Below are 25,620 nucleotides of genomic sequence, written 5' to 3' on the forward strand. Positions count from 1 at the left end.
ATTGTCTTGAAAAATGTTGGCCGCAACCAGGATCAAATCCGATTATTTTGTCACATGTCAAGAACAGTTGTAGACTAACAGTGAAATGCTTACTACTGGGGTTAAGGACCCCACCAGAGGGCAATGCCGTCCCTATTTTGACTTAATTCCTGTTCTAGAGCGGAAACTCTATTTTAGGTTCCACCTCCAAAGAATAAGGGAGGCTACATATTCACGAATTGGGGGTGGGAAGGAACATCGTCACGTGGAGAAACATCAACAAATAAGGCACTGACAGCTGTCAGTGTAGCTGGCTAGCTAATGTCTTGATGTTGCTGTTTGTTCTTTACTGTATTCAAAAGATTAGCCAGCTGGCTGGTTCTGGATATGTCATAAGCATTTAGGGAAAACTTTGCAACAAATGGAAACCAGTATCTTTGACTTCGCCATCTATTGTTATCTAAAGTTTTAGCATTTTCATATAAATAAACGGAATAAGACAAAACTCAGGTAATATAGATAACTATTGAAAGGTTTGGGATAGAGATGCGCTTCCTTCATTGTTATGGACACTGTGCAACCTTTGGTAGGTAGGCTGCTGCCAGGCTTCGGCTGCGGTACAGCAAAGCCAAGTCAGCTGTGCTCAAGGTTCTCACGGGGAAGTGAAATGACTTTGCACATAATGCACTCCGCAAATGGCATGTAACAACACCCTGAGCGCATTGGACATGAAACACCAATACAAATGTAACAGCACAACAACACAGATTAACGAGTTCCTTGACACCAGTCTCAACGTCATCAGTGAAGAGGCGACTCCGGGATGCTGGCCTTCTAGGCACAGTTCTTCTGTCCAGTGTCTGTTCTTTTGCCCATGTTAATATTTTCTTTTTATTGGCCAGTCTGAGATACGGCTTTTTCTTTGTAACTGTGCCTAAAAGGCCAGTATCCCAGAGTCGCCTCCTCACTGTTGACACTGAAACTGGTGTTTTGCGGGTACTATTTAATGAAGCTGCCAGTTGAGGACTTGTGAGGTATCCGTTTCTCAAACTAGACACTCTAATGTACTTGTTCTCATACTAAGTTGGGCAGAACAAGAATAGACTGACGAGTTTCAGACGAAAGTCCTTTGTTTCTGGCCATTTTGAGCCTGTAATCGAACCCACAAGTGCTGGTGCTAGATACTCAACTAGTCTAAAGGCAGACAGTTGTATTGCTTCTTTAATCAGGACAACCGTTTTCATCTGTGCTAACATAATTGTAAAAGGCTTTTCTAATGATCAATTAGCCAACACAACATGCCATTGGAACACAGGAGTTATGGTTGCTGATAATGGGCTTCTGTAGATATTCCATTTTTAAAAATCAGCAGTTTCCAGCTACAATAGTCATTTACAACATTAACAATGTATACACTGGATTTCTGATTAATTTGATGTTATTTTAAATTGACAAAAAATGTGCTTCCTTTCAAGAACAAGGACATTTCTAAGTGACCCCAAACTTTTGAATGGAAGTTATCATACTTTGACAAAAATGATGAGGTAAATCATTGTACAACACCATGGGTAAGCTCTGGCCATCATCGTTCAGCTTGAGTAAGTGGATTTCAGTTGATATGGGTGTTTTAACATGGACATCAGCTTTAGGGAGCGGTAATATAGTGGCCAATTGTAGTTGAAATTGAGATCAACTGGGCGGGTAATCTTAGCGCATATTATTGGTTTAACGAGAGATCACCTGGTGTTGAGACTGTTGGTTGTAATTGACCCTAAAAGTCGTTTTGGAAAAATGATAACATCCTTGAATTCTCTCTCCAGTCATGTAATATGAACAAATATGTAGTACGATGGAGTAGGAATAAATACTTAACTTACATTTAAACACATTTAACTCAAAAGTGATGGCTCACGACACATTGTACATTGTATTGTAGTTTGTAGTTATATAGGCTAACCCTAGGGGGTATGCAATACCTTATACAAGAAACCAGCTGTAAAGTACCTGGGAAAGACGTGTCTGTGATACATTATGGGGATTTCATTGTTTCATTTCTTTGACATTCAGAGGCTGACTTTGCTTGGGAAGTAATCTAATTTTGTCACTATCAATTGATTAAGCTAGTCACTATCTGTACAACAGTAGATATTTAACCCAGACCATTTGTAGGGAAACACTTATTACCTTCTCTCATTAGGTTAAGCCTAATGACGTCTCAGATTGAACTATTTTCAAATGGGGATCATTTTGTTGCAAACAAGGCACACTTTGGCATTGGAAAAATATGTTAAGATGAACACATAGGCCTATCCCTGTCCATTCTCAGTCTGTAATTTGTTTTATTACAAAAATATTATACTAATATGTTAAATTACATAGAATTGCATGGAATGTTAATGAAACTTAATTATTTCTCTGTGCTGCAAATACGATGATAGATTCATCTGATAGCTTCTACTATAAATGAAATCTTTCCACCCCTACTCTTGACTACGGTGGTCTGCAAACCCACAAACTCCTGGCCTGCAACCCCATGCACTATCAAAATTATCGCTTTGCCATGTAATGCTAACAGGACAAAGAACAGTTTTTAAAACGACATATCTAAAGTTTTAGTCTGTCCAAGAATTGAGGGTAAATTGTAGACATGTTCTCTGCTTTCCATTTCATTTTAATTATTATTTTGGATATAGGGGATGGTTCAGGCAGGGCCATCCATTCTCATTTCAGAGAGGTCCAATTTTCCCCATGTAACCCTTACTATAAATAAATGTTCACTCCCTAGCCCTAGGGTACATGGGCTATCCCTAATGTCTTCCCCAACGATGGTATAAAAACCAATAACAACTCAGTGAATCCTGATGATGTAATCTATTTAGAACATGCTTAACCTTGTCCCCAGGCTCGATTTGCTGACATATAGAGCCTGGTAACACTGCTATAAAGACTTGAAAGGGGTGTAGTTAAAATCGAGGCATGAGAGGGAGCGAGCTGGCTACAGCTGTATTATGGGAATTTGAGAAATGGCAAAGTGTTCGATCACATTAACCATATTATTTTTGGGAAGCTCAACTGATTCTGTGTTCGGGCATATACAGTTTATAAGTGGAAAAAAAATCGAAGATGCATACTTTCAGATTGTCCTAACTCACTTCGTTGTTTAAATCACTTGCTCTGCTTGGCACATTAAACTCAACAATGTAGTAGGGAGGTTCTAAGGGTTCTGCTAGATGGTGATGGACTGAGCGATCAGCCAATTAAAACGGACTGTTCACCAGTGGTGGAATAAGTACCCAATTTTCATCCTTGAGCATAAGTAAAAAGATACCTTAATAGAAAATGGCTCAAGTAAACGTGAAAGTCAACCAATAAAATACTACTTGAGTAAAAGTCTAAAAGTATTTGGTTTTAAATGTACTTAAGTATCAAAAGTAAAATAATAAATAATAGAAAATTCCAGACAACACGATTTTCTTGTGTTTTAAATTTACAGATAGCCAGGTGCACAGTTCAACACTCAGATTTAATTTGCAAACTAAGCATTTGTGTTTAGTGAGTCTGCCAGATCAGAGGCAGTAGGAATGACCAGGGATGTTATCTTGATAAGTGTGTGAATTAGACAATTATCCTGTGCAGCTAAGCATTCAAAATGTGATGTGTACTTTTGGGTGTCAGGCAAAATGTAAGGAGTAAAAAGTACATTATTTTCTTTAGGAATGTAGTGGAGTAAAAGTTGTCAAAAACATAAATAGTAAATAAAAGTACAGATAAAATGTACTTTACACCACTTCTGTTTTCACTGGTCCTGCCATAGACTCCCCGTCAAGTCCAGTTCTGAGGCGCTGTGAAACCAGACGTCTCGACAGAGAGAGAGTGTCTGGTGGGCAAGACTAGAACATGCTATCTCTGCGGAAGAGGCGGAGCTTGGTCAGGAAGTTGAAGTAGGTGAATGTAAGGCAGACCAACAGGTTCTTCATTGGGTAAAGCAGGGGTGTGATGTAGCCGTGGACAGAGATCAGAGCGAGGCGCAGCAGCAGGAAAGGCAGGTCCTGCAGGAAAAAGCCAGCTGATGGCAGTAGAGCGCTGTGAGGCGTCACTGCCAGACGGAGACAGGACAGAAATGCCAGGATGTAGACAGCAAACACCCAGCCAGAGTAAAACACATCTGGAATCCCCGCCACGCGCACCAGCTCCACCACATCCATCCAGAACAGGAAGCTGTGAACAATCACCTCTGACCTCATATCCTGGGACCACAGGACACGGAGCGGGCCAGAGTGGGAGTGTGACGAGTATAGGTAGGCCGCGCTGGTTGGTCGTGAGCCGACTGCTTCCTGGTCTCTCCACCTCCCTGTACCAGAACCGTTCCCCAACACCCCGTTCTGCCCCCTCTCATAGTACAGTTGGCCCGACACGCTGTTCACCTGCTCCAGGTGGGTCAGAACAGGACCCGGCATGTCCAGATCCATTTCCATACGGTCTGCTGGAGGAGACAACAGGACATCATTATATAGTAGTATCAGTGGTGCCCACATTGATCATGTCCCTGCTTAGAATAATAAAAATTGACTTATTTTATAGAAATTGGTCAAGCCTTTCATCAAATAGCAGAAAACAGATCATTCAGTCGAATTTTTTACCGGTTACAGACCATGGCAATATTGTCTACATCAGGGATGTCAAACTCATTTGACCGCATTTGGTCTTCAACGAGGTCCGGAGGGCCACATTGAAAATGTGTTCTATTTCCTCGCTGACAAAACATGGATAAAATAATCTCAATGAATTGTTTTGGGAATTGTTGATGCTCTCTGACTGTTTAGCTTTTTCAGCGAGCTGGACCGTCAAAAAACAATATGAATGTAGGTCCATCATCATTACTACAGTTTCCATTTGGATTTAGTCATTTCTAAAAAGGTCCAATGCAGCTGTCTTTTTATCTCAAATAATATTTGATTCTGTATAATTCTGGCCCTTCTTTGGACACTGTGTTAGCTAACCTCCAGACAAGCTTCAATGCCATACAACACTCCTACAACTGCTCATAAAACTAAATGCATGCTCTTCAACCGATCGCTGCCCGCACCTGCCCGCCAGTCCAGCATCACTACTCTGGACGGTTCTGACTTAGAATATGTGGACAACTACAAATACCTAGATGTCTGGTTAGACAGTAAACTCTCCTTCCAGACTCACAGTAAGCATCTCCAATCCAAAATTAAATCTAGAACCGGTTTCCTAATTCGCAACAAAGCATCCTTCACGCATGCTGCTAAACATACCCTCGTAAAACTGACTATCCTACCAATCCTTGACTTCAGCGATGTCATTTACAAAATAGCCTCCAACACTCTACTCAGTAAATTGTATCCAGTCTACTACAATGCCATCCGTTTTGTCACCAAAGCCCCATATATTACCCACCACTGTGACCTGTATGCTCTCGTTGGCTGGCCCTCGCTTTGTATTCGTCGCCGAACCCACTGGCTCCAGGTCATCTATAAGTCTTTGCTAGGTAAAGCCCCACCTTATCTCAGCTCACTGGTCACCATAGCAGCAATCACCCGTAGCACACACTTCAGCAGGTATATTTGACTGGTCACCCCCAAAGCCTATTCCTCCTTTGGCCGCCTTTCCTTCCAGGTATCTGCTGCCAATGACAGGAACGAATAGCAAAAATCACTGAAGATGGAGACATATTTCCCTCACTAACTTTAAGCATCAGCTATCAGAGCAGCTCACAGATCATTGCACCTGTACATAGCCCATGTACATGGCCCATCTGTAAATAGCCCATCCAACGACCTCATCCCCATATTGTTATTATTTATTTATTTTTGCTCCTTTTCACCCCAGTATCTCTACTTGCACATTCATATTCTGCACATCTATCACTCCAGTGTTTAATTTCTAAATTCTAATTACTTTGCCACTATGGCCTACTTATTGCCTTATTGCATTTGCACACACTGTATATAGATTTTTTTCTGTTGTGTTATTGACTGTACGTTTGCTTATTCCATGTGTAACTCTGTGTTGTTGTTTGTGTCACACTGCTTTGCTTTTTCTTGGCCAGGTTGCAGTTGTAAAGGGAGAACTTGTTCTCAACTGGCCTACCTGGTTAAATAAAGGTGAAATAAACAATATCTGGGTAAGAATTAAGTATCTTACTGTGATTGAAAACAATCAAAATGGTTAAAAATAGTTCTTAGCAATGAGCAATTTCTCAAGCTTGAATTTTGCTAGGACTGTCTGGGAGTGGTATGAGTGGGGAGAGGAAAACTGAAAACTAGCTGTCATTGGCAGAGGTTTGGAACCATCTTTGTTATTGGTCTATTAATTAATTGGGGCGGCAGGGTAGCCTAGTGTAGGGTAGCCTAGTGTGTTGGACTAATAACCGAAAGGTTGCAAGTTCAAATCTCCGAGCTGACAAGGTACAAAAATATAAAATAAAATCTGTCGTTCTGCCCCTGAACAGGCAGTTAACCCACTGTTCCTATCTGTGAGCTGCTCTGACAGCTGATGCTTAAATATAATCAATTGTTCTTAACTGACTTGCCTAGTTAAATAAAGGTAAAATAAAAAATATAAAATAAAATGTAACGCCCAGTGATGTCACCAGGCAGGCAAAAACTCCATCCCACAAAAACAGGCGGTCTTTTCAAACAGCTCTAACAGTAAAGGGGAATAATCAATTTCATACTACCATTCCAACCTCAATTTGGAAATATACACTACCTTTCAAAAGTTTGGGGTCACTTAGAAATGTCCTTGTTTTTGCACATTTTTTGTCCATTGAAAATATCAAATTGATCAGAAATTCAGTGTATGTGTTAATGTTAATGTTGTAAATGACTATTGTAGCTGGTAACGGCTGATTTTGAATGGAATATCTACAGAGGCCCATTATCAGCAACCATCACTCAGTGGGTTGAGTCACTGATGTGATCTTCCTGTCTGGGTTGGCCCCCCCTCCTTGGGTTGTGCTGTGGCGGAGATCTTTGTGGGCTATACTCGGCCTTGTCTCAGGATGGTAAGTTGGTGGTTGAAGATATCCCTATTAGTGGTGTGGGGGCTGTGCTTTGGCAAAGTGGGTGGGGTTATATCCTTCCTGTTTGGCCCTGTCCGGGGGTGTCATCGGATGGGTCCACAGTGTCTCCTGACCCCTCCTGTCTCAGCCTCCAGTATTTATGCTGCAGTAGTTTATGTGTTGGGGAGCTAGGGTCAGTTTGTTATATCTGGAGTACTTCTCCTGTCCTATGTGAAGTTAAGTATGCTCTCTCTAATTCTCTCTCTCGCTTTCTCTCTCTCGGAGGAGGACCTGAGCCCTAGGACCATGTCTCAGGACTACCTGGCATGATGACTCATTGCTGTCGCCAGTCCACCTGGCCGTGCTGCTGCTCCAGTTTCAACTGTTCTGCCTGTGATTATTATTATTTGACCATGCTGGTCATTTATGAACATTTGAACATCTTGGCCATGTTCTGTTATAATCTTCACCCGGCACAGCCAGAAGAGGACTGGCCACCCCACATAGCCTGGTTCCTCTCAAGGTTTCTTCCTAGGTTTTGGCCTTTCTAGGGAGTTTTTCCTAGCCACCGTGCTTCTGTACCTGCATTGCTTGCTGTTTGGGGTTTTAGGCTGGGTTTCTGTACAGCACTTTGAGATATCAGCTGATGTACAAAGAGCTATATAAATACATTGATTTGATTTGATCACTCCCATGTTCCAATGGCAAATTTTGTTAGCTAATACAAGTCGATCATTTTAAAAGGCAAATTGATCATTAGAAAAGCCTTTTGCGTTTATGTTAGCACAGCTGAAAACTGTTGTCCTGATTAAAGAAGCAATAAAAAAAATGGCATTCTGTTGAGTATCTGGAGCATCAGCATTTGTGGTTTTGACTACAGGCTCAAATTGTCCAGAAACAAAGCACTTTCTTCTGAAACTAGTCAGTCTACACCTCAAGTCCTCAACTGACATCTTCATTAAATAGTACCCGCAAAGCACCAGTGTCATCGTCAACAGTGAAGAGGTGACTCCGGGATGCTGGCCTTCTAGGCAGAGTTGCAAGAAAAAGCCATATCTCAGACTGGCCAATAAAAATAAAAGATTAAGATGGGCAAAAGAACACAGACACTGGACAGAGGAACTCTGCTTAGAAGGCCAGTACTCCGGAGTCGCCTCTTCACTGTTGACGTCGAGACTGGTGTTTTGCGGGTACTATTTAATGAAGCTGCCAGTTGAGGACTTGTGAGGCGTCTGTTTCTCAAACTAGACACTAATGTACTTCTCCTCGTGCTCAGTTGGGCACTGGGGCCTCCCACTCTTTCTATTCTGGTTAGAGCCAGTTTGCTCTGTTCTGTGAAGGGAGTAGTACACAGCGTTGTACGAGATCTTCAGTTTCTTAGCAATTTCTTGCATGGAATAGCCTTCATTTCTCAGAACAAGAATAGACTCACGAGTTTCCGAAGAAAGTGCTTTGTTTCTAGACATTTTGAGCCTGTAATCGAACCCACAAATGCTGATGGCGCTGAATGCTTCCGGCGCCGACAGAGATGGCCGCCTCGCTTCGCGTTCCTAGGAAACTATGCAGTTTTTTGTTTTTTTACGTGTTATTTCTTACATTAGTACCCCAGGTCATCTTAGGTTTCATTACATACAGTTGAGAAGAACTACTGAATATAAGATCAGCGTCAACTCACCATCAGTACGACCAAGAATATGTTTTTCGCGACGCGGATCCTGTGTTGTGCCTTACAAACAGGACAACGGAGTGGATTCCATGCAGCGACCCAAAAAAACAACTCCGAAAAAGAGGGAAACAAGGCGGTCTTCTGGTCAGACTCCGGAGACGGGCACACCGTGCACCACTCCCTAGCATTCTTCTTGCCAATGTCCAGTCTCTTGACAACAAGGTTGATGAAATCCGAGCATGGGTAGCATTCCAGAGGGACATCAGAGACTGTAACGTTCTTTGCTTCACGGAAACGTGGCTCACTGGAAAGACGCTATCCGAGGCGGTGCAGCCAACGGGTTTCTCCACGCATCGCGCAGACAGAAACAAACATATTTCTGGTAAGAAGAGGGTCTCGACCCCGCCCTGTGCAACTGGGTAATGGACTTCCTGACGGGCAGCCCCCAGGTGGTGAGGGTAGGCAACAACATCTCCTCCCCGCTGATCCTCAACACTGGGGCCCCACAAGGGTGCGTTCTGAGCCCTCTCCTGTACTCCCTGTTCACCCACGACTGCGTGGCCACGCACGCCTCCAACTCAATCATCAAGTTTGCGGACGACACAACAGTGGTAGGCTTGATTACCAACAACGACGAGACGGCCAAGGGAGGAGGTGAGGGCCCTCGGAGTGTGGTGTCAGGAAAATAACCTCACACTCAACGTCAACAAAACTAAGGAGATGATTGTGGACTTCAGGAAACAGCAGAGGGAACACCCCCCTATCCACATCGATGGAACAGTAGTGGAGAGGGTAGCAAGTTTTAAGTTCCTCGGCATACACATCACAGACAAACTGAATTGGTCCACTCACACAGACAGCATTGTGAAGAAGGCGCAGCAGCGCCACTTCAACCTCAGGAGGCTGAAGAAATTCGGTTTGTCACCAAAAGCACTCACAAACTTCTACAGATGCACAATCGAGAGCATCCTGGCGGGCTGTATCACCGCCTGGTACGGCAACTGCTCCGCCCTCAACCGTAAGGCTCTCCAGAGGGTAGTGAGGTCTGCACAACGCATCACCGGGGGCAAACTACCTGCCCTCCAGGACACCTACACCACCCGATGTCACAGGAAGGCCATAAAGATCATCAAGGACATTAACCACCCGAGCCACTGCCTGTTCACCCCGCTATCATCCAGAAGGCGAGGTCAGTACAGGTGCATCAAAGCTGGGACCGAGAGACTGAAAAACAGCTTCTATCTCAAGGCCATCAGACTGTTAAACAGCCACCACTAACATTGAGTGGCTGCTGCCAACACACTGACTCAACTCCAGCCACTTTAATAATGGGAATTGATGGGAAATGTAAATATATCACTAGCCACTTTAAACAATGCTACCTTATATAATGTTACTTACCCTACATTATTCATCTCATATGCATACGTATATACTGTACTCTATATCATCGACTGTATCCTTATGTAATACATGTATCACTAGCCACTTTAACTATGCCACTTTGTTTACATACTCATCTCATATGTATATACTGTACTCGATACCATCTACTGTATCTTGCCTATGCTGCTCTGTACCACCACTCATTCATATATCCTTATGTACATATTCTTTATCCCCTTACACTGTGTACAAGACAGTTGTTTTGGAATTGTTAGTTAGATTACTTGTTGGTTATTACTGCATTGTCGGAACTAGAAGCACAAGCATTTCGCTACACTCGCATTAACATCTGCTAACCATGTGTATGTGACAAATAAAATTTGATTTGATTTGATTTTGATTTGATGCTCCAGATACTCAACTAGTCTAAAGGCCAGCTTTGTTGCTTCTTTAATCAGAACAGTTTTCAGCTGTGCTAAAATAATTGCATAAGGGTTTTCTAATGATCAATTAGCCTTTTAAAATGATCAACTTCGATTAGCTAACACGTGCCATTGGAAAACAGGAGTGATGGTTGCTGATATTGGGCCTCTGTACGCCTATATAGATATTCCATTCAAAATCAGCCGTTTCCAGCTACAATAGTAATTTACAACATTAACAATGTCTACACTGTATTTCTGATCAATTTGATGTTATTTTTATGTTTTTTGACTGCACTGGGCATTTAAAATATTTTAACATTTGTAAAGGCAGTTTCTTGGCAATTTCTTCTTTAAATTCATTTCTCAGAACAAGAACAGGACATTTCAAGGAAATTTCTAAGTGACCCCAAACTTTTGAACAGTAGTGTACATCACTAGTAGAAGATTACATCACTAGTAGTATCAGTAGCAGATATACGTCACTAGTAGCAGATATACGTCACTAGTAGCAGATATACGTCACTAGTAGCAGATATACATCACTAGTAGCAGATATACATCACTAGTAGCAGATATACATCACTAGTAGCAGATATACATCACTAGTAGCAGATATACATCACTAGTAGCAGATATACATCACTAGTAGCAGATATACATCACTAGTAGCAGATATACATCACTAGTAGCAGATATACATCACTAGTAGCAGATATACATCACTAGTAGCAGATATACATCACTAGTAGCAGATATACATCACTAGTAGCAGATATACATCACTAGTAGCAGATATACATCACTAGTAGCAGATATACATCACTAGTAGCAGATATACATCACTAGTAGCAGATATACATCACTAGTAGCAGATATACATCACTAGTAGCAGATATACATCACTAGTAGCAGATATACATTACTAGTAGCAGATATACATTACTAGTAGCAGATATACATTACTAGTAGCAGATATACATTACTAGTAGCAGATATACATTACTAGTAGCAGATATACATTACTAGTAGCAGATATACATTACTAGTAGCAGATATACATTACTAGTAGCAGATATACATTACTAGTAGCAGATATACATTACAAGTAGCAGATATACATTACTAGTAGCAGATATACATTACTAATAGCAGATATACATCACTAGTAGCAGATATACATTACTAGTAGCAGATATACATTACTAGTAGCAGATATACATTACTAGTAGCATCAGTAGCAGATATACATTACTAGTAGCAGATATACATCACTAGTAGCAGATATACATCACTAGTAGCAGATATACATCACTAGTAGCATCAGTAGCAGATATACATTACTAGTAGCATCAGTAGCAGATATACATTACTAGTAGCAGATATACATCACTAGTAGCAGATATACATCACTAGTAGCATCAGTAGCAGATATACATTACTAGTAGCAGATATACATCACTAGTAGCATCAGTAGCAGATATACATTACTAGTAGCAGATATACATCACTAGTAGCAGATATACATCACTAGTAGCATCAGTAGCAGATATACATCACTAGTAGCAGATATACATCACTAGTAGCAGATATACATCACTAGTAGCAGATATACATCACTAGTAGCAGATATACATCACTAGTAGCAGATATACATCACTAGTAGCAGATATACATCACTAGTAGCAGATATACATCACTAGTAGCAGATATACATCACTAGTAGCATCAGTAGCAGATATACATTACTAGTAGCAGATATACATCACTAGTAGCATCAGTAGCAGATATACATTACTAGTAGCAGATATACATCACTAGTAGCAGATATACATTACTAGTAGCAGATATACATCACTAGTAGCATCAGTAGCAGATATACATTACTAGTAGCAGATATACATCACTAGTAGCAGATATACATCACTAGTAGCAGATATACATCACTAGTAGCAGATATACATCACTAGTAGCAGATATACATCACTAGTAGCAGATATACATCACTAGTAGCATCAGTAGCAGATATACATTACTAGTAGCAGATATACATCACTAGTAGCAGATATACATCACTAGTAGCAGATATACATCACTAGTAGCAGATATACATCACTAGTAGCAGATATACATCACTAGTAGCATCAGTAGCAGATATACATCACTAGTAGCATCAGTAGCAGATATACATCACTAGTAGCAGATATACATGACTAGTAGCAGATATACATCACTAGTAGCAGATATACATCACTAGTAGCAGATATACATCACTAGTAGCAGATATACATCACTAGTAGCAGATATACATCACTAGTAGCAGATATACATTACTAGTAGCATCAGTAGCAGATATACATTACTAGTAGCAGATATACATCACTAGTAGCATCAGTAGCAGACATACATTACTAGTAGCAGATATACATCACTAGTAGCAGATATACATCACTAGTAGCATCAGTAGCAGATATACATCACTAGTAGCAGATATACATCACTAGTAGCAGATACACATCAATAGTAGCAGATATACATCACTAGTAGCAGATATACATCACTAGTAGCAGATATACATCACTAGTAGCAGATATACATCACTAGTAGCATCAGTAGCAGATATACATTACTAGTAGCAGATATACATTACTAGTAGCAGATATACATCACTAGTAGCAGATATACATCACTAGTAGCATCAGTAGCAGATATACATTACTAGTAGCATCAGTAGCAGATATACATCACTAGTAGCAGATATACATCACTAGTAGCATATATACATCACTAGTAGCAGATATACATCACTAGTAGCAGATATACATCACTAGTAGCAGATATACATCACTAGTAGCATCAGTAGCAGATATACATTACTAGTAGCAGATATACATCACTAGTAGCATCAGTAGCAGATATACATTACTAGTAGCAGATATACATGACTAGTAGCACATATACATCACTAGTAGCAGATATACATCACTAGTAGCATCAGTAGCAGATATACATTACTAGTAGCAGATATACATCACAAGTAGCATCAGTAGCAGATATACATTACTAGTAGCAGATATACATCACTAGTAGCAGATATACATCACTAGTAGCAGATATACATTACTAGTAGCATCAGTAGCAGATATACATTACTAGTAGCAGAGATACATCACTAGTAGCATCAGTAGCAGATATAAATTAATAGTAGCAGATTTACATCACTAGTAGCAGATATACATTACTAGTAGCAGATATACATTACTAGTAGCAGATATACATCACTAGTAGCAGATATACATCACTAGTAGCAGATATACATCACTAGTAGCAGATATACATTACTAGTAGCATCAGTAGCAGATATACATTACTAGTAGCAGATATACATCACTAGTAGCATCAGTAGCAGATATAAATTAATAGTAGCAGATTTACATCACTAGTAGCAGATATACATTACTAGTAGCAGATATACATCACTAGTAGCAGATATACATCACTAGTAGCAGATATACATCACTAGTAGTATCAGTAGCAGATATACATCACTAGTAGCAGATATACATTACTAGTAGTATCAGTAGCAGATATACATTACTAGTAGCAGATATACATCACTAGTAGCAGATATACATTACTAGTAGCAGATATACATTACTAGTAGCAGATATACATCACTAGTAGCAGATATACATCACTAGTAGCAGATATACATCACTAGTAGCAGATATACATCACTAGTAGCAGATATACATCACTAGTAGCAGATATACATCACTAGTAGCAGATATACATCACTAGTAGCATCAGTAGCAGATATACATTACTAGTAGCAGATATACATTACTAGTAGCAGATATACATCACTAGTAGCAGATATACATCACTAGTAGCAGATATACATCACTAGTAGTATCAGTAGCAGATATACATCACTAGTAGCAGATATACATTACTAGTAGTATCAGTAGCAGATATACATTACTAGTAGCAGATATACATCACTAGTAGCAGATATACATTACTAGTAGCAGATATACATTACTAGTAGCAGATATACATCACTAGTAGCAGATATACATCACTAGTAGCATATATACATCACTAGTAGCAGATATACATCACTAGTAGCAGATATACATCACTAGTAGCATCAGTAGCAGATATATATTACTAGTAGCAGATATACATCACTAGTAGCATCAGTAGCAGATATACATTACTAGTAGCAGATATACATCACTAGTAGCACATATACATCACTAGTAGCAGATATACATCACTAGTAGCATCAGTAGCAGATATACATTACTAGTAGCAGATATACATCACAAGTAGCATCAGTAGCAGATATACATTACTAGTAGCAGATATACATCACTAGTAGCAGATATACATCACTAGTAGCAGATATACATCACTAGTAGTATCAGTAGCAGATATACATCACTAGTAGCAGATATACATTACTAGTAGTATCAGTAGCAGATATACATTACTAGTAGCAGATATACATCACTAGTAGCAGATATACATCACTAGTAGCAGATATACATTACTAGTAGCAGATATACATCACTAGTAGCAGATATACATCACTAGTAGCATATATACATCACTAGTAGCAGATATACATCACTAGTAGCATCAGTAGCAGATATACATTACTAGTAGCAGATATACATCACTAGTAGCATCAGTAGCAGATATACATTACTAGTAGCAGATATACATCACTAGTAGCACATATACATCACTAGTAGCAGATATACATCACTAGTAGCATCAGTAGCAGATATACATTACTAGTAGCAGATATACATCACAAGTAGCATCAGTAGCAGATATACATTACTAGTAGCAGATATACATCACTAGTAGCAGATATACATCACTAGTAGCAGATATACATCACTAGTAGTATCAGTAGCAGATATACATCACTAGTAGCAGATATACATTACTAGTAGTATCAGTAGCAGATATACATCACTAGTAGCAGATATACATTACTAGTAGCAGATATACATCACTAGTAGCAGATATACATCACTAGTAGCAGATATACATTACTAGTAGCAGATATACATCACTAGTAGCAGATATACATCACTAGTAGCAGATATACATTACTAGTAGCAGATATACATCACTAGTAGCAGATATACATCACTAGTAGCAGATATACATTACTAGTAGCAGATATACATCACTAGTAGCAGATATACATTACTAGTAGCAGATATACATCACTAGTAGCAGATATACATTACTAGTAGCAGATATACATCACTAGTAGCAGATATACATTACTAGTAGCATCAGTAGCAGATATACATCACTAGTAGCAGATATACATTACTAGTAGTATCAGTAGCAGATATACATTACTAGTAGCAGATATACATCACTAGTAGCAGATATACATTACTAGTAGCAGATATACATCACTAGTAGCAGATATACATCACTAGTAGCAGATATACATCACTAGTAGCAGATATACATTACTAGTAGCAGATATACATTACTAGTAGCAGATATACATCACTAGTAGCAGATATACATTACTAGTAGCAGATATACATCACTAGTAGCAGATATACATTACTAGTAGCAGATATACATCACTAGTAGCAGATATACATTACTAGTAGCATCAGTAGCAGATATAAATTAATAGTAGCAGATTTACATCACTAGTAGCAGATATACATCACTAGTAGCAGATATACATCACTAGTAGCAGATATACATTACTAGTAGCAGATATACATCACTAGTAGCAGATATACATCACTAGTAGCAGATATACATCACTAGTAGCATCAGTAGCAGATATACATCACTAGTAGCAGATTTACATCACTAGTAGCAGATATACATCACTAGTAGCAGATTTACATCACTAGTAGCAGATATACATCACTAGTAGCATCAGTAGCAGATATACATCACTAGTAGCAGATTTACATCACTAGTAGCAGATATACATCACTAGTAGCAGATTTACATCACTAGTAGCAGATATACATCACTAGTAGCATCAGTAGCAGATATACATTACTAGTAGCAGATATACATTACTAGTAGCAGATATACATCACTAGTAGCAGATATACATCACTAGTAGCAGATATACATCACTAGTAGTATCAGTAGCAGATATACATCACTAGTAGCAGATATACATTACTAGTAGTATCAGTAGCAGATATACATTACTAGTAGCAGATATACATCACTAGTAGCAGATATACATCACTAGTAGCAGATATACATTACTAGTAGCAGATATACATCACTAGTAGCAGATATACATCACTAGTAGCATATATACATCACTAGTAGCAGATATACATCACTAGTAGCATCAGTAGCAGATATACATTACTAGTAGCAGATATACATCACTAGTAGCATCAGTAGCAGATATACATTACTAGTAGCAGATATACATCACTAGTAGCACATATACATCACTAGTAGCAGATATACATCACTAGTAGCATCAGTAGCAGATATACATTACTAGTAGCAGATATACATCACAAGTAGCATCAGTAGCAGATATACATTACTAGTAGCAGATATACATCACTAGTAGCAGATATACATCACTAGTAGCAGATATACATCACTAGTAGTATCAGTAGCAGATATACATCACTAGTAGCAGATATACATTACTAGTAGTATCAGTAGCAGATATACATTACTAGTAGCAGATATACATCACTAGTAGCAGATATACATCACTAGTAGCAGATATACATTACTAGTAGCAGATATACATCACTAGTAGCAGATATACATCACTAGTAGCATATATACATCACTAGTAGCAGATATACATCACTAGTAGCATCAGTAGCAGATATACATTACTAGTAGCAGATATACATCACTAGTAGCATCAGTAGCAGATATACATTACTAGTAGCAGATATACATCACTAGTAGCACATATACATCACTAGTAGCAGATATACATCACTAGTAGCATCAGTAGCAGATATACATTACTAGTAGCAGATATACATCACAAGTAGCATCAGTAGCAGATATACATTACTAGTAGCAGATATACATCACTAGTAGCAGATATACATCACTAGTAGCAGATATACATCACTAGTAGTATCAGTAGCAGATATACATCACTAGTAGCAGATATACATTACTAGTAGTATCAGTAGCAGATATACATCACTAGTAGCAGATATACATTACTAGTAGCAGATATACATCACTAGTAGCAGATATACATCACTAGTAGCAGATATACATTACTAGTAGCAGATATACATCACTAGCAGCAGATATACATCACTAGTAGCAGATATACATTACTAGTAGCAGATATACATTACTAGTAGCAGATATACATCACTAGTAGCAGATATACATTACTAGTAGCAGATATACATCACTAGTAGCAGATATACATTACTAGTAGCAGATATACATCACTAGTAGCAGATATACATTACTAGTAGCATCAGTAGCAGATATACATCACTAGTAGCAGATATACATTACTAGTAGTATCAGTAGCAGATATACATTACTAGTAGCAGATATACATCACTAGTAGCAGATATACATTACTAGTAGCAGATATACATCACTAGTAGCAGATATACATCACTAGTAGCAGATATACATCACTAGTAGCAGATATACATTACTAGTAGCAGATATACATTACTAGTAGCAGATATACATCACTAGTAGCAGATATACATTACTAGTAGCAGATATACATCACTAGTAGCAGATATACATTACTAGTAGCAGATATACATCACTAGTAGCAGATATACATTACTAGTAGCATCAGTAGCAGATATAAATTAATAGTAGCAGATTTACATCACTAGTAGCAGATATACATCACTAGTAGCAGATATACATCACTAGTAGCAGATATACATCACTAGTAGCAGATATACATCACTAGTAGCAGATATACATCACTAGTAGCAGATATACATCACTAGTAGCATCAGTAGCAGATATACATCACTAGTAGCAGATTTACATCACTAGTAGCAGATATACATCACTAGTAGCAGATTTACATCACTAGTAGCAGATATACATCACTAGTAGCAGATATACATCACTAGTAGCAGATATACATCACTAGTAGCAGATATACATCAGTAGTAGCAGATATACATCACTAGTAGCATCAGTAGCAGATATACATTACTAGTAGCAGATTTATCACTACCATCTGAAGTAAGTGAGGCAGTAACAACGGCACCATGCCCAGTGAGGCAGTAACAACGGCACCATGCCCAGTGATGCAGTAACAACGGCACCATGCCCAGTGAGGCAGTAACAACAGTACCATGCCCAGTGAGGCAGTAACAACGGCACCATGCCCAGTGAGGCAGTAACAACGGCACCATGCCCAGTGAGGCAGTAACAACGGCACCATGCCCAGTGAGGCAGTAACAACGGCACCATGCCCAGTGAGGCAGTAACAACGGCACCATGCCCAGTGAGGCAGTAACAACAGTACCTTGTCCAGTGAGGCAGTAACAACAGTACCTTGTCCAGTGAGGCAGTAACAACAGTACCATGCCCAGTGAGGCAGTAACAACGGCACCATGCCCAGTGAGGCAGTAACAACAGTACCATGCCCAGTGAGGCAGTAACAACGGCTCCATGCCCAGTGAGGCAGTAACAACGGCTCCATGCCCAGTGAGGCAGTAACAACAGTACCATGCCCAGTGAGGCAGTAAGAACGGCACCATGCCCAGTGAGGCAGTAACAATGGCACCATGCCCAGTGAGGCAGTAACAATGGCACCATGCCCAGTGAGGCAGTAACAACAGCACCATGCCCAGTGAGGCAGTAACAATGGTACCTTGCCCAGTGAGGCAGCACGGCCGGATCCTCTCGATGATATCCACACAGATGAGAGAGAAGAGCACAAGAGAGATGGGCAGCTCAGAGAAGTGGTCCTGTCTGTACTGGGGTCCCTTATCCACCTGCACCTGAATGGACCAACGTAGAGCGAGATTGAGTTAGGGTTTAGGGCTACGGGTTAAGGTTAGATGTCAGGGGTTAAGGTTAGGGTTAGATGTCAGGGGTTAAGGCAGTTCAGAGAAGTGGTCCTATCTGTACTGTGATTCTTTATCCACCTGCATGGAGCAACTTAGAGAGAAACAGTTAAGGGTTAAGGTTAGGGTAAGGGCTTGGGGTTAGGATTTGGGGTTAGAGTTCAAGGGTTAAGGAAGCGCAGAGTATCTGTCCACCTGCATCAGAGAAAATGTCTTCTGTAACCATGTGTCAAATCAAATTTTATTTGTCACATGCGCCAAATACAACAGGTATTCAACGCTTACTTAGAAGCCCTTAAACAACAATGCAGTTAAGAAAATGCCTAAAAGAAAGTAAGAGATAAGAACAACAAATAATTAAAGAGCAGCAGTAAATAACAATAGCGGGGCTATATACAGAGGGTACCGGTAAAGAGTCAATGTGCGGGGGCACCGGTGTTGAGGTAATTGAGGTAAAATGTACATGTGCAGTCATGATAAAAAGTTTTGAGAATGACACAAATATTAATTTCCACAAAGTTTGCTGCTTCAGTGTCTAGATATTTTTGTCAGATGTTACTATTGAATACTGAAGTATAATTACAAGCATTTCATAAGTGTCAAAGGCTTTTATTGACAATTACATGAAGTTGATGCAAAGAGTCGAGATTTGCAGTGTTGACCCCTCTTTTTCAAGTCCTCTGCAATCTGCCCTGGCATGCTGTCAATTAACTTCTGGGCCACATCCTGGCTGATGGGCAGCCCATTCATGCATAATCAATGCTTGGAGTTTGTCAGAATTTGTGGGTTTTTGTTTGTCCACCCGACTCTTGAAGTTTGACCACAAGTTCTCAATGGGATTAAGGTCTGGGGAGTTTCCTGGCCATGGACCCAAAATATCAATGTTTTGTTCCCCGAGCTTCACAGTTTGGATGGTGTTCGACTTGCAAGCCTCCCCCTTTTTCCTCCAAACAAAATGATGGTCATTATGGCCAAACAGTTATATTTTTGTTTCATCAGACCAGAGGACATTTCTCCAACAAGTATGATCTTTGTACCCATGTGCAATTGCAAACTTTAGTCTGGCTTTTTATGGCAGTTTTGGAGCAGTGTCCTCTTCCTTGCTGAGCGCCCTTTCAGGTTATGCTGATATAGGACTCGCACTGTGGATATAGATCATTTTGTACCCGTTTCCTCCATCATCTTCACAAGGTCCAATGCTGTTGTTCTGTAATTGATTTGCACTTTTCGCACCAAAGTACGTTAATCTCTAGGATAAAGAACACGTCTCCTTCCTTAGCAGTATGACGGCTGCGTGGTCCCATGGTGTTTATACTTGCATACTATTGTTTGTACATATACATGTGGTACCTTCAGGCATTTGAACCAGACTTGTTTAGGTCTACAATTTTTTTCTGAGGTATTGGCTAAATGATTTAGATTTCCCATGATGTCAAGCATAGAGGCACTGAGTTTGAAGGTAGGCCTTGAAATACATCCACGGGTACACCTCCAATTGACTCAAATTATGTCAATTAGCCTATCACAAGCTTCTAAAGCCATGACATCATTTTCTGGAATTTCCAAGCTGTTTAAAGGCACACTCAACTTAGTGTATGTAAACTTCTGACCCACTGGAATTGTGATACAGTGAATTATAAGTGAAATAATCTGTCTGTAAACAATTGTTGGAAAAATTACTTGTGTCATGCACAAAATAGATGTCCTGACCGACTTGCCTAAACTATAGTTTGTTGAGAAGAAATTTGTGGAGTGATTGAAAAATTTGTTTTAATGACTCCAACGTAAGTGTATGTAAACTTCCGACTTCAACTGTAGGAAGAGTTATTACATTTTCCATCCAATTTTTATTCAAGTACCGTCATACCTTAAAAGTCTGATGGAAAGAGAAAGTTTTGGTACAATTTTCTTAATGCTGACAGATAATTGATTCGTTCGACATGGTGGGATATTTTTATAAATAATTATGCAAGAAATGGCAGTGGAAACACCTTCATGCTCAAATATTGATTTAATAACCATCATATGGAGTAATGCGATGATATGGTGTGTGGTCCTCCCACCACAACTCTGAAAAGCATGGAGTTTATTAGGCTACAGATGAAAACATGTATGAACTTCACAGGCTGGTGAAAGGTCATGAGCTTGGTGCTCCTTTCCAATAAATATTGAAGGGCTGATTCTGGTGACATGATGATCCATGCTTGATTTCCGTTTGACAAGAAAAATATTCTCCCTTTTATCCTTAATAATCTCATGGAGACTAGCCTACCCGTTCTGTATCTGTGAGCTGTTGGCCAGAGTGCATATACCATGACCAGAGTAGGCATATTTGCTATTTAATGCAACAGTTTTTGTGACAAAAACAAATGGTAGAGTTGAAAATGCAATAAAACACATTGAACTTTAGATGTTTTTCGGTACATGAAAACTTATGCAAAAAAAGTATATTTTGTGTGCACTACACACAGATTTTTTTATCTGCAACAAGTCGTAAAGTATACCTATAGAGAGACACCGTCAGGAAAACGTCTTCATAGAGACACCGTCAGGAAAACGTCTTCATGAGATAGAAAAATCTAAAATCTTTGTTATAAGATTTTGGCAGTAAGATCTCATTGAATGTCCTGTGTTTGTTATTAGGGTTAAGGTTAGTGTGAGACGGTTGAGGTGAGACGGTCAGGGTGAGACGGTCAGGGTGAGAATGTAATGACATGACGTAACCTTGTTTGAATTCCTACTTCATTCCACCGTGGATCAGGTTGATAGTTAAGCTGTTGTATTTAGGATTGTTAGTGAGTACCTGACTCCCCGTCACATCCTGTTCCTGTGTGTGTGTGTTTGGTCACTGTGCACACATACTCCACTCACAAGAGAGCCAAAGTCAAGTGACACATGCCCTGACATTTATATAAAAAAATAAAAAAATGTTTTACCTTGGAACCGGCGATCAGAATAGAGAAGCATGGTAACGTGCACAGAATCACATAGGCCAATGTTGTTGGTCTCCTGAAAAACAGCATGTTAGTCAATGACATAGGCCATGCTACAATCCAAATCCTCCAATACCCCAACCCTGGCATTGCCTCTACCAACTGAGCTATATATATATATATATATATGTTATGTATAATATAATGAGTAATGTATAATGTAATGTATAATGTATAATATATAATGTAAGGTATAATGTAATGTATAATGTATAATATATAATGTAATGTATAATGTAATGTATAATGTATAATATATAATGTAAGGTATAATGTAATTTATAATTTAATATATAGTAAGGTATAATGTAATGTAAAATGTAAGGTATAGTAAGGTATAATGTAATGTATAATGTATAATGTAATGTTATGTATAATGTAATGTATAGTAAGGTATAATGCAATGTATAATTTAATGTATAGTAAGGTATGTAATGTGTACAATATAATGTAATGTAATATAAGGTAATGTATAATATAGTGTATAATATAATGTAATATGTAATGTAAGGTACAATGTGATATGTAATATAAGGTATGCAATGTATAATGTAAGGTATACAATCATTTATAATATAATGACATGTTTAATATAATACGTAACGTAATGTATAATGTAAGGTATAATGTATAACGTAATGTATAATGTAATGTATTTTGTAATGTATAATGTAAGGTATAATGTAATGGATACTGTATAATATATAATGTAAGGTATAATGTAATATATAAGGTATAATGTAATGTATAATGTAAAGTATAATGTAATGTATAATGTAATGTAATGTATAATGTAATGTATAATGTAATGTAATGTATAATGTAATGTATTTTGTAATGTATAATGTAATGTAAATTGTATAATATATAATGTAATGCATAATATATAATGTAAGGTATAATGTAATGGATACTGTATAATATATAATGTAAGGTATAATGTAATGGATACTATATAATATATAATGTAATGTATAATGTAATGGATACTGTATAATATATAATGTAAGGTATAATGTAATATATAATGTATAATGTAATATATAAGGTATAATGTAATGTATAATGTAAAGTATAATGTAATGTATAATGTAATGTATAATGTAATGTATTTTGTAATGTAAATTGTATAATATATAATGTAATGCATAATATATAATGTAAGGTATAATGTAATGGATACTGTATAATATATAATGTAAGGTATAATGTAATGGATACTGTATAATATATAATGTAAGGTATAATGTAATGGATACTGTATAATATATAATGTAATGTATAATGTAATATATAATGTAATATATAAGGTATAATGTAAGGTAATGCATAATGTAATGTATAATGTATAATATATAATGTGATGTATAATGTAATATATAATGTAATGTATAATGTGTAATATATAATTTAGAATGTAATGTATATTGTAAGGTATTATGCAATATATAATGTATAATGTAATGTATAATATATAATGTAATGTATAATGTAATATATAATGTAATGTATAATGTGTAATATGTATAATGTAAGGTATAATGTATTGAAATGTGTAATGTAAAAAAAGCCCCAAAAAATGCTTCAGAGTTCAAGTAACAGACACATTAACATCAACTGTTCAGAGGACACTGCGTGAATCAGGCCTTCATGGTTGAATTGCTGCAAAGAAACCAAGTGAACAGGTGATTTCCGCATGTGTGGTTCACACAGGGAAGCATGGAGGAGAAGGTGTGGTGGTGCTTTGCTGGTGACACGGTCGGTGATTTATTTAGAATTCAAGGCACACTTAACCAGCATGACTACCACAGCATTCTTCAGCGATACACCATCCCATCTGGTTTGTGCTTAGTGGGAATATAATTTGTTTTTCAACAGGACAATGACCCATCACACCTCCAGGCTCTGTAAGGACTATTTGACCTAGAAGAAGTGTGATGGAGTGCTGCATCAGATGACCTGGCCTCCACAATCACCAGACCTCAACTCAATTGAGATGGTTTGAGATGAGTTGGACCGCAGAGTAAAAGAAAAGCAGCCAACAGGTGCACATCATATGGGAACTCCATCAAGACTGTTGGAAAATAATTCCTCATGAAGCTGGTTGAGAGAATGCCAAGAGTGTGCAAATCTGTCATCACCTCCAAGCCATAAGACTCCTGAACGTCTCATCAATTGGCTACCCAGACAATTTGCATTGCCCCCCCCACGCCCTCGACCCCTCTTTTACAACGCTGCTACTCTCTGTTGTCATCATCTAAGCATAGTCACTTTAATAACTCTACCTACATGTACATATTACCTTAACTAACCGGTGCATTGACTCTGTACCAGTACCCCACAGTATATAGTAAGCATTTCATTGAAAGGCTTACACCTGTTAAATTTGGCGCATGTGACGCAGAACATTTTATTTGATTAGGGGCGTCAGTTTGGATGGGGAGTGTCGCTGCACAGCTATTTTCAGGTCTCTTCAGAGATGTTTGATCGGGTTCAAGTCCGGGCTCTGGCTGGGCCACTCAAGGACATCCCCACAGCATGATGCTTTCACCACAATGCTTCACCATAGGGATGGTGTCAGGTTTCCTCCAGATGTGACGCTTGGCATTCAGGCCGAGGAGTTCAATCTTGGTTTCATCAGACCAGAGAATCTTGTTTCTCAAGGTCAGAGTCCTTTAGGTGCCTTTTGACAAACTCCAAGTGGGCTGTCATGTGCCTTTTACTGAGTGGCGGCTTCCGTCTGGCAACTCTATCATTAAGGACTGATTGGTGGAGTGCTGCACAGATGGTTGTCCTTCTGGAAGGTTCTCCCATCTCCACGGGGGAACTCTGGAGCTCTGTCAGAGTGACCATCAGACTCTTGGTCACATTCCAGACCAAGGCCCTTCTCCCCCGATTGCTCAGTTTGGCTAGGCAGCCAGCTCCAGGAAGAGTCTTGGTGGTTCCAAACGTACTCCATTTAAGAATGGATGGAGGCCACTGTGTTTTTTAGTACCTTCAATGCTGCGGAAATGTTTTGGTATCCTTCCCCAGAATCTGTGCCACAACACAATCCTGTCTCGGAGCT

The 25,620-nt window shown here is 38.8% G+C and overlaps 1 protein-coding gene across 2 annotated transcripts in view; it reads right to left on the reverse strand.

Annotated features, from left to right (window-relative positions):
- Positions 1-3,603: 3,603 nt before the first annotated feature.
- Positions 3,604-25,620, reverse strand: part of LOC110530904 (transmembrane protein 236-like) — a 30,730-nt gene continuing 8,713 nt past the window's right edge. For both annotated transcript variants that reach the window (XM_021614204.2, XM_036986801.1), the window contains 3 exons: positions 22,497-22,569; positions 19,365-19,494; positions 3,604-4,462 (listed from right to left, as the gene is read on the reverse strand). In XM_021614204.2, the coding sequence (XP_021469879.2) occupies positions 3,870-4,462; positions 19,365-19,494; positions 22,497-22,569 (796 nt within the window). In that variant the 3' untranslated portion in view covers positions 3,604-3,869. The remainder of the gene's footprint in view (positions 4,463-19,364; positions 19,495-22,496; positions 22,570-25,620) is intronic.

Source organism: Oncorhynchus mykiss, chromosome 8 (assembly GCF_013265735.2).
Source record: "Oncorhynchus mykiss isolate Arlee chromosome 8, USDA_OmykA_1.1, whole genome shotgun sequence".
Lineage (NCBI taxonomy): Eukaryota > Metazoa > Chordata > Actinopteri > Salmoniformes > Salmonidae > Oncorhynchus > Oncorhynchus mykiss.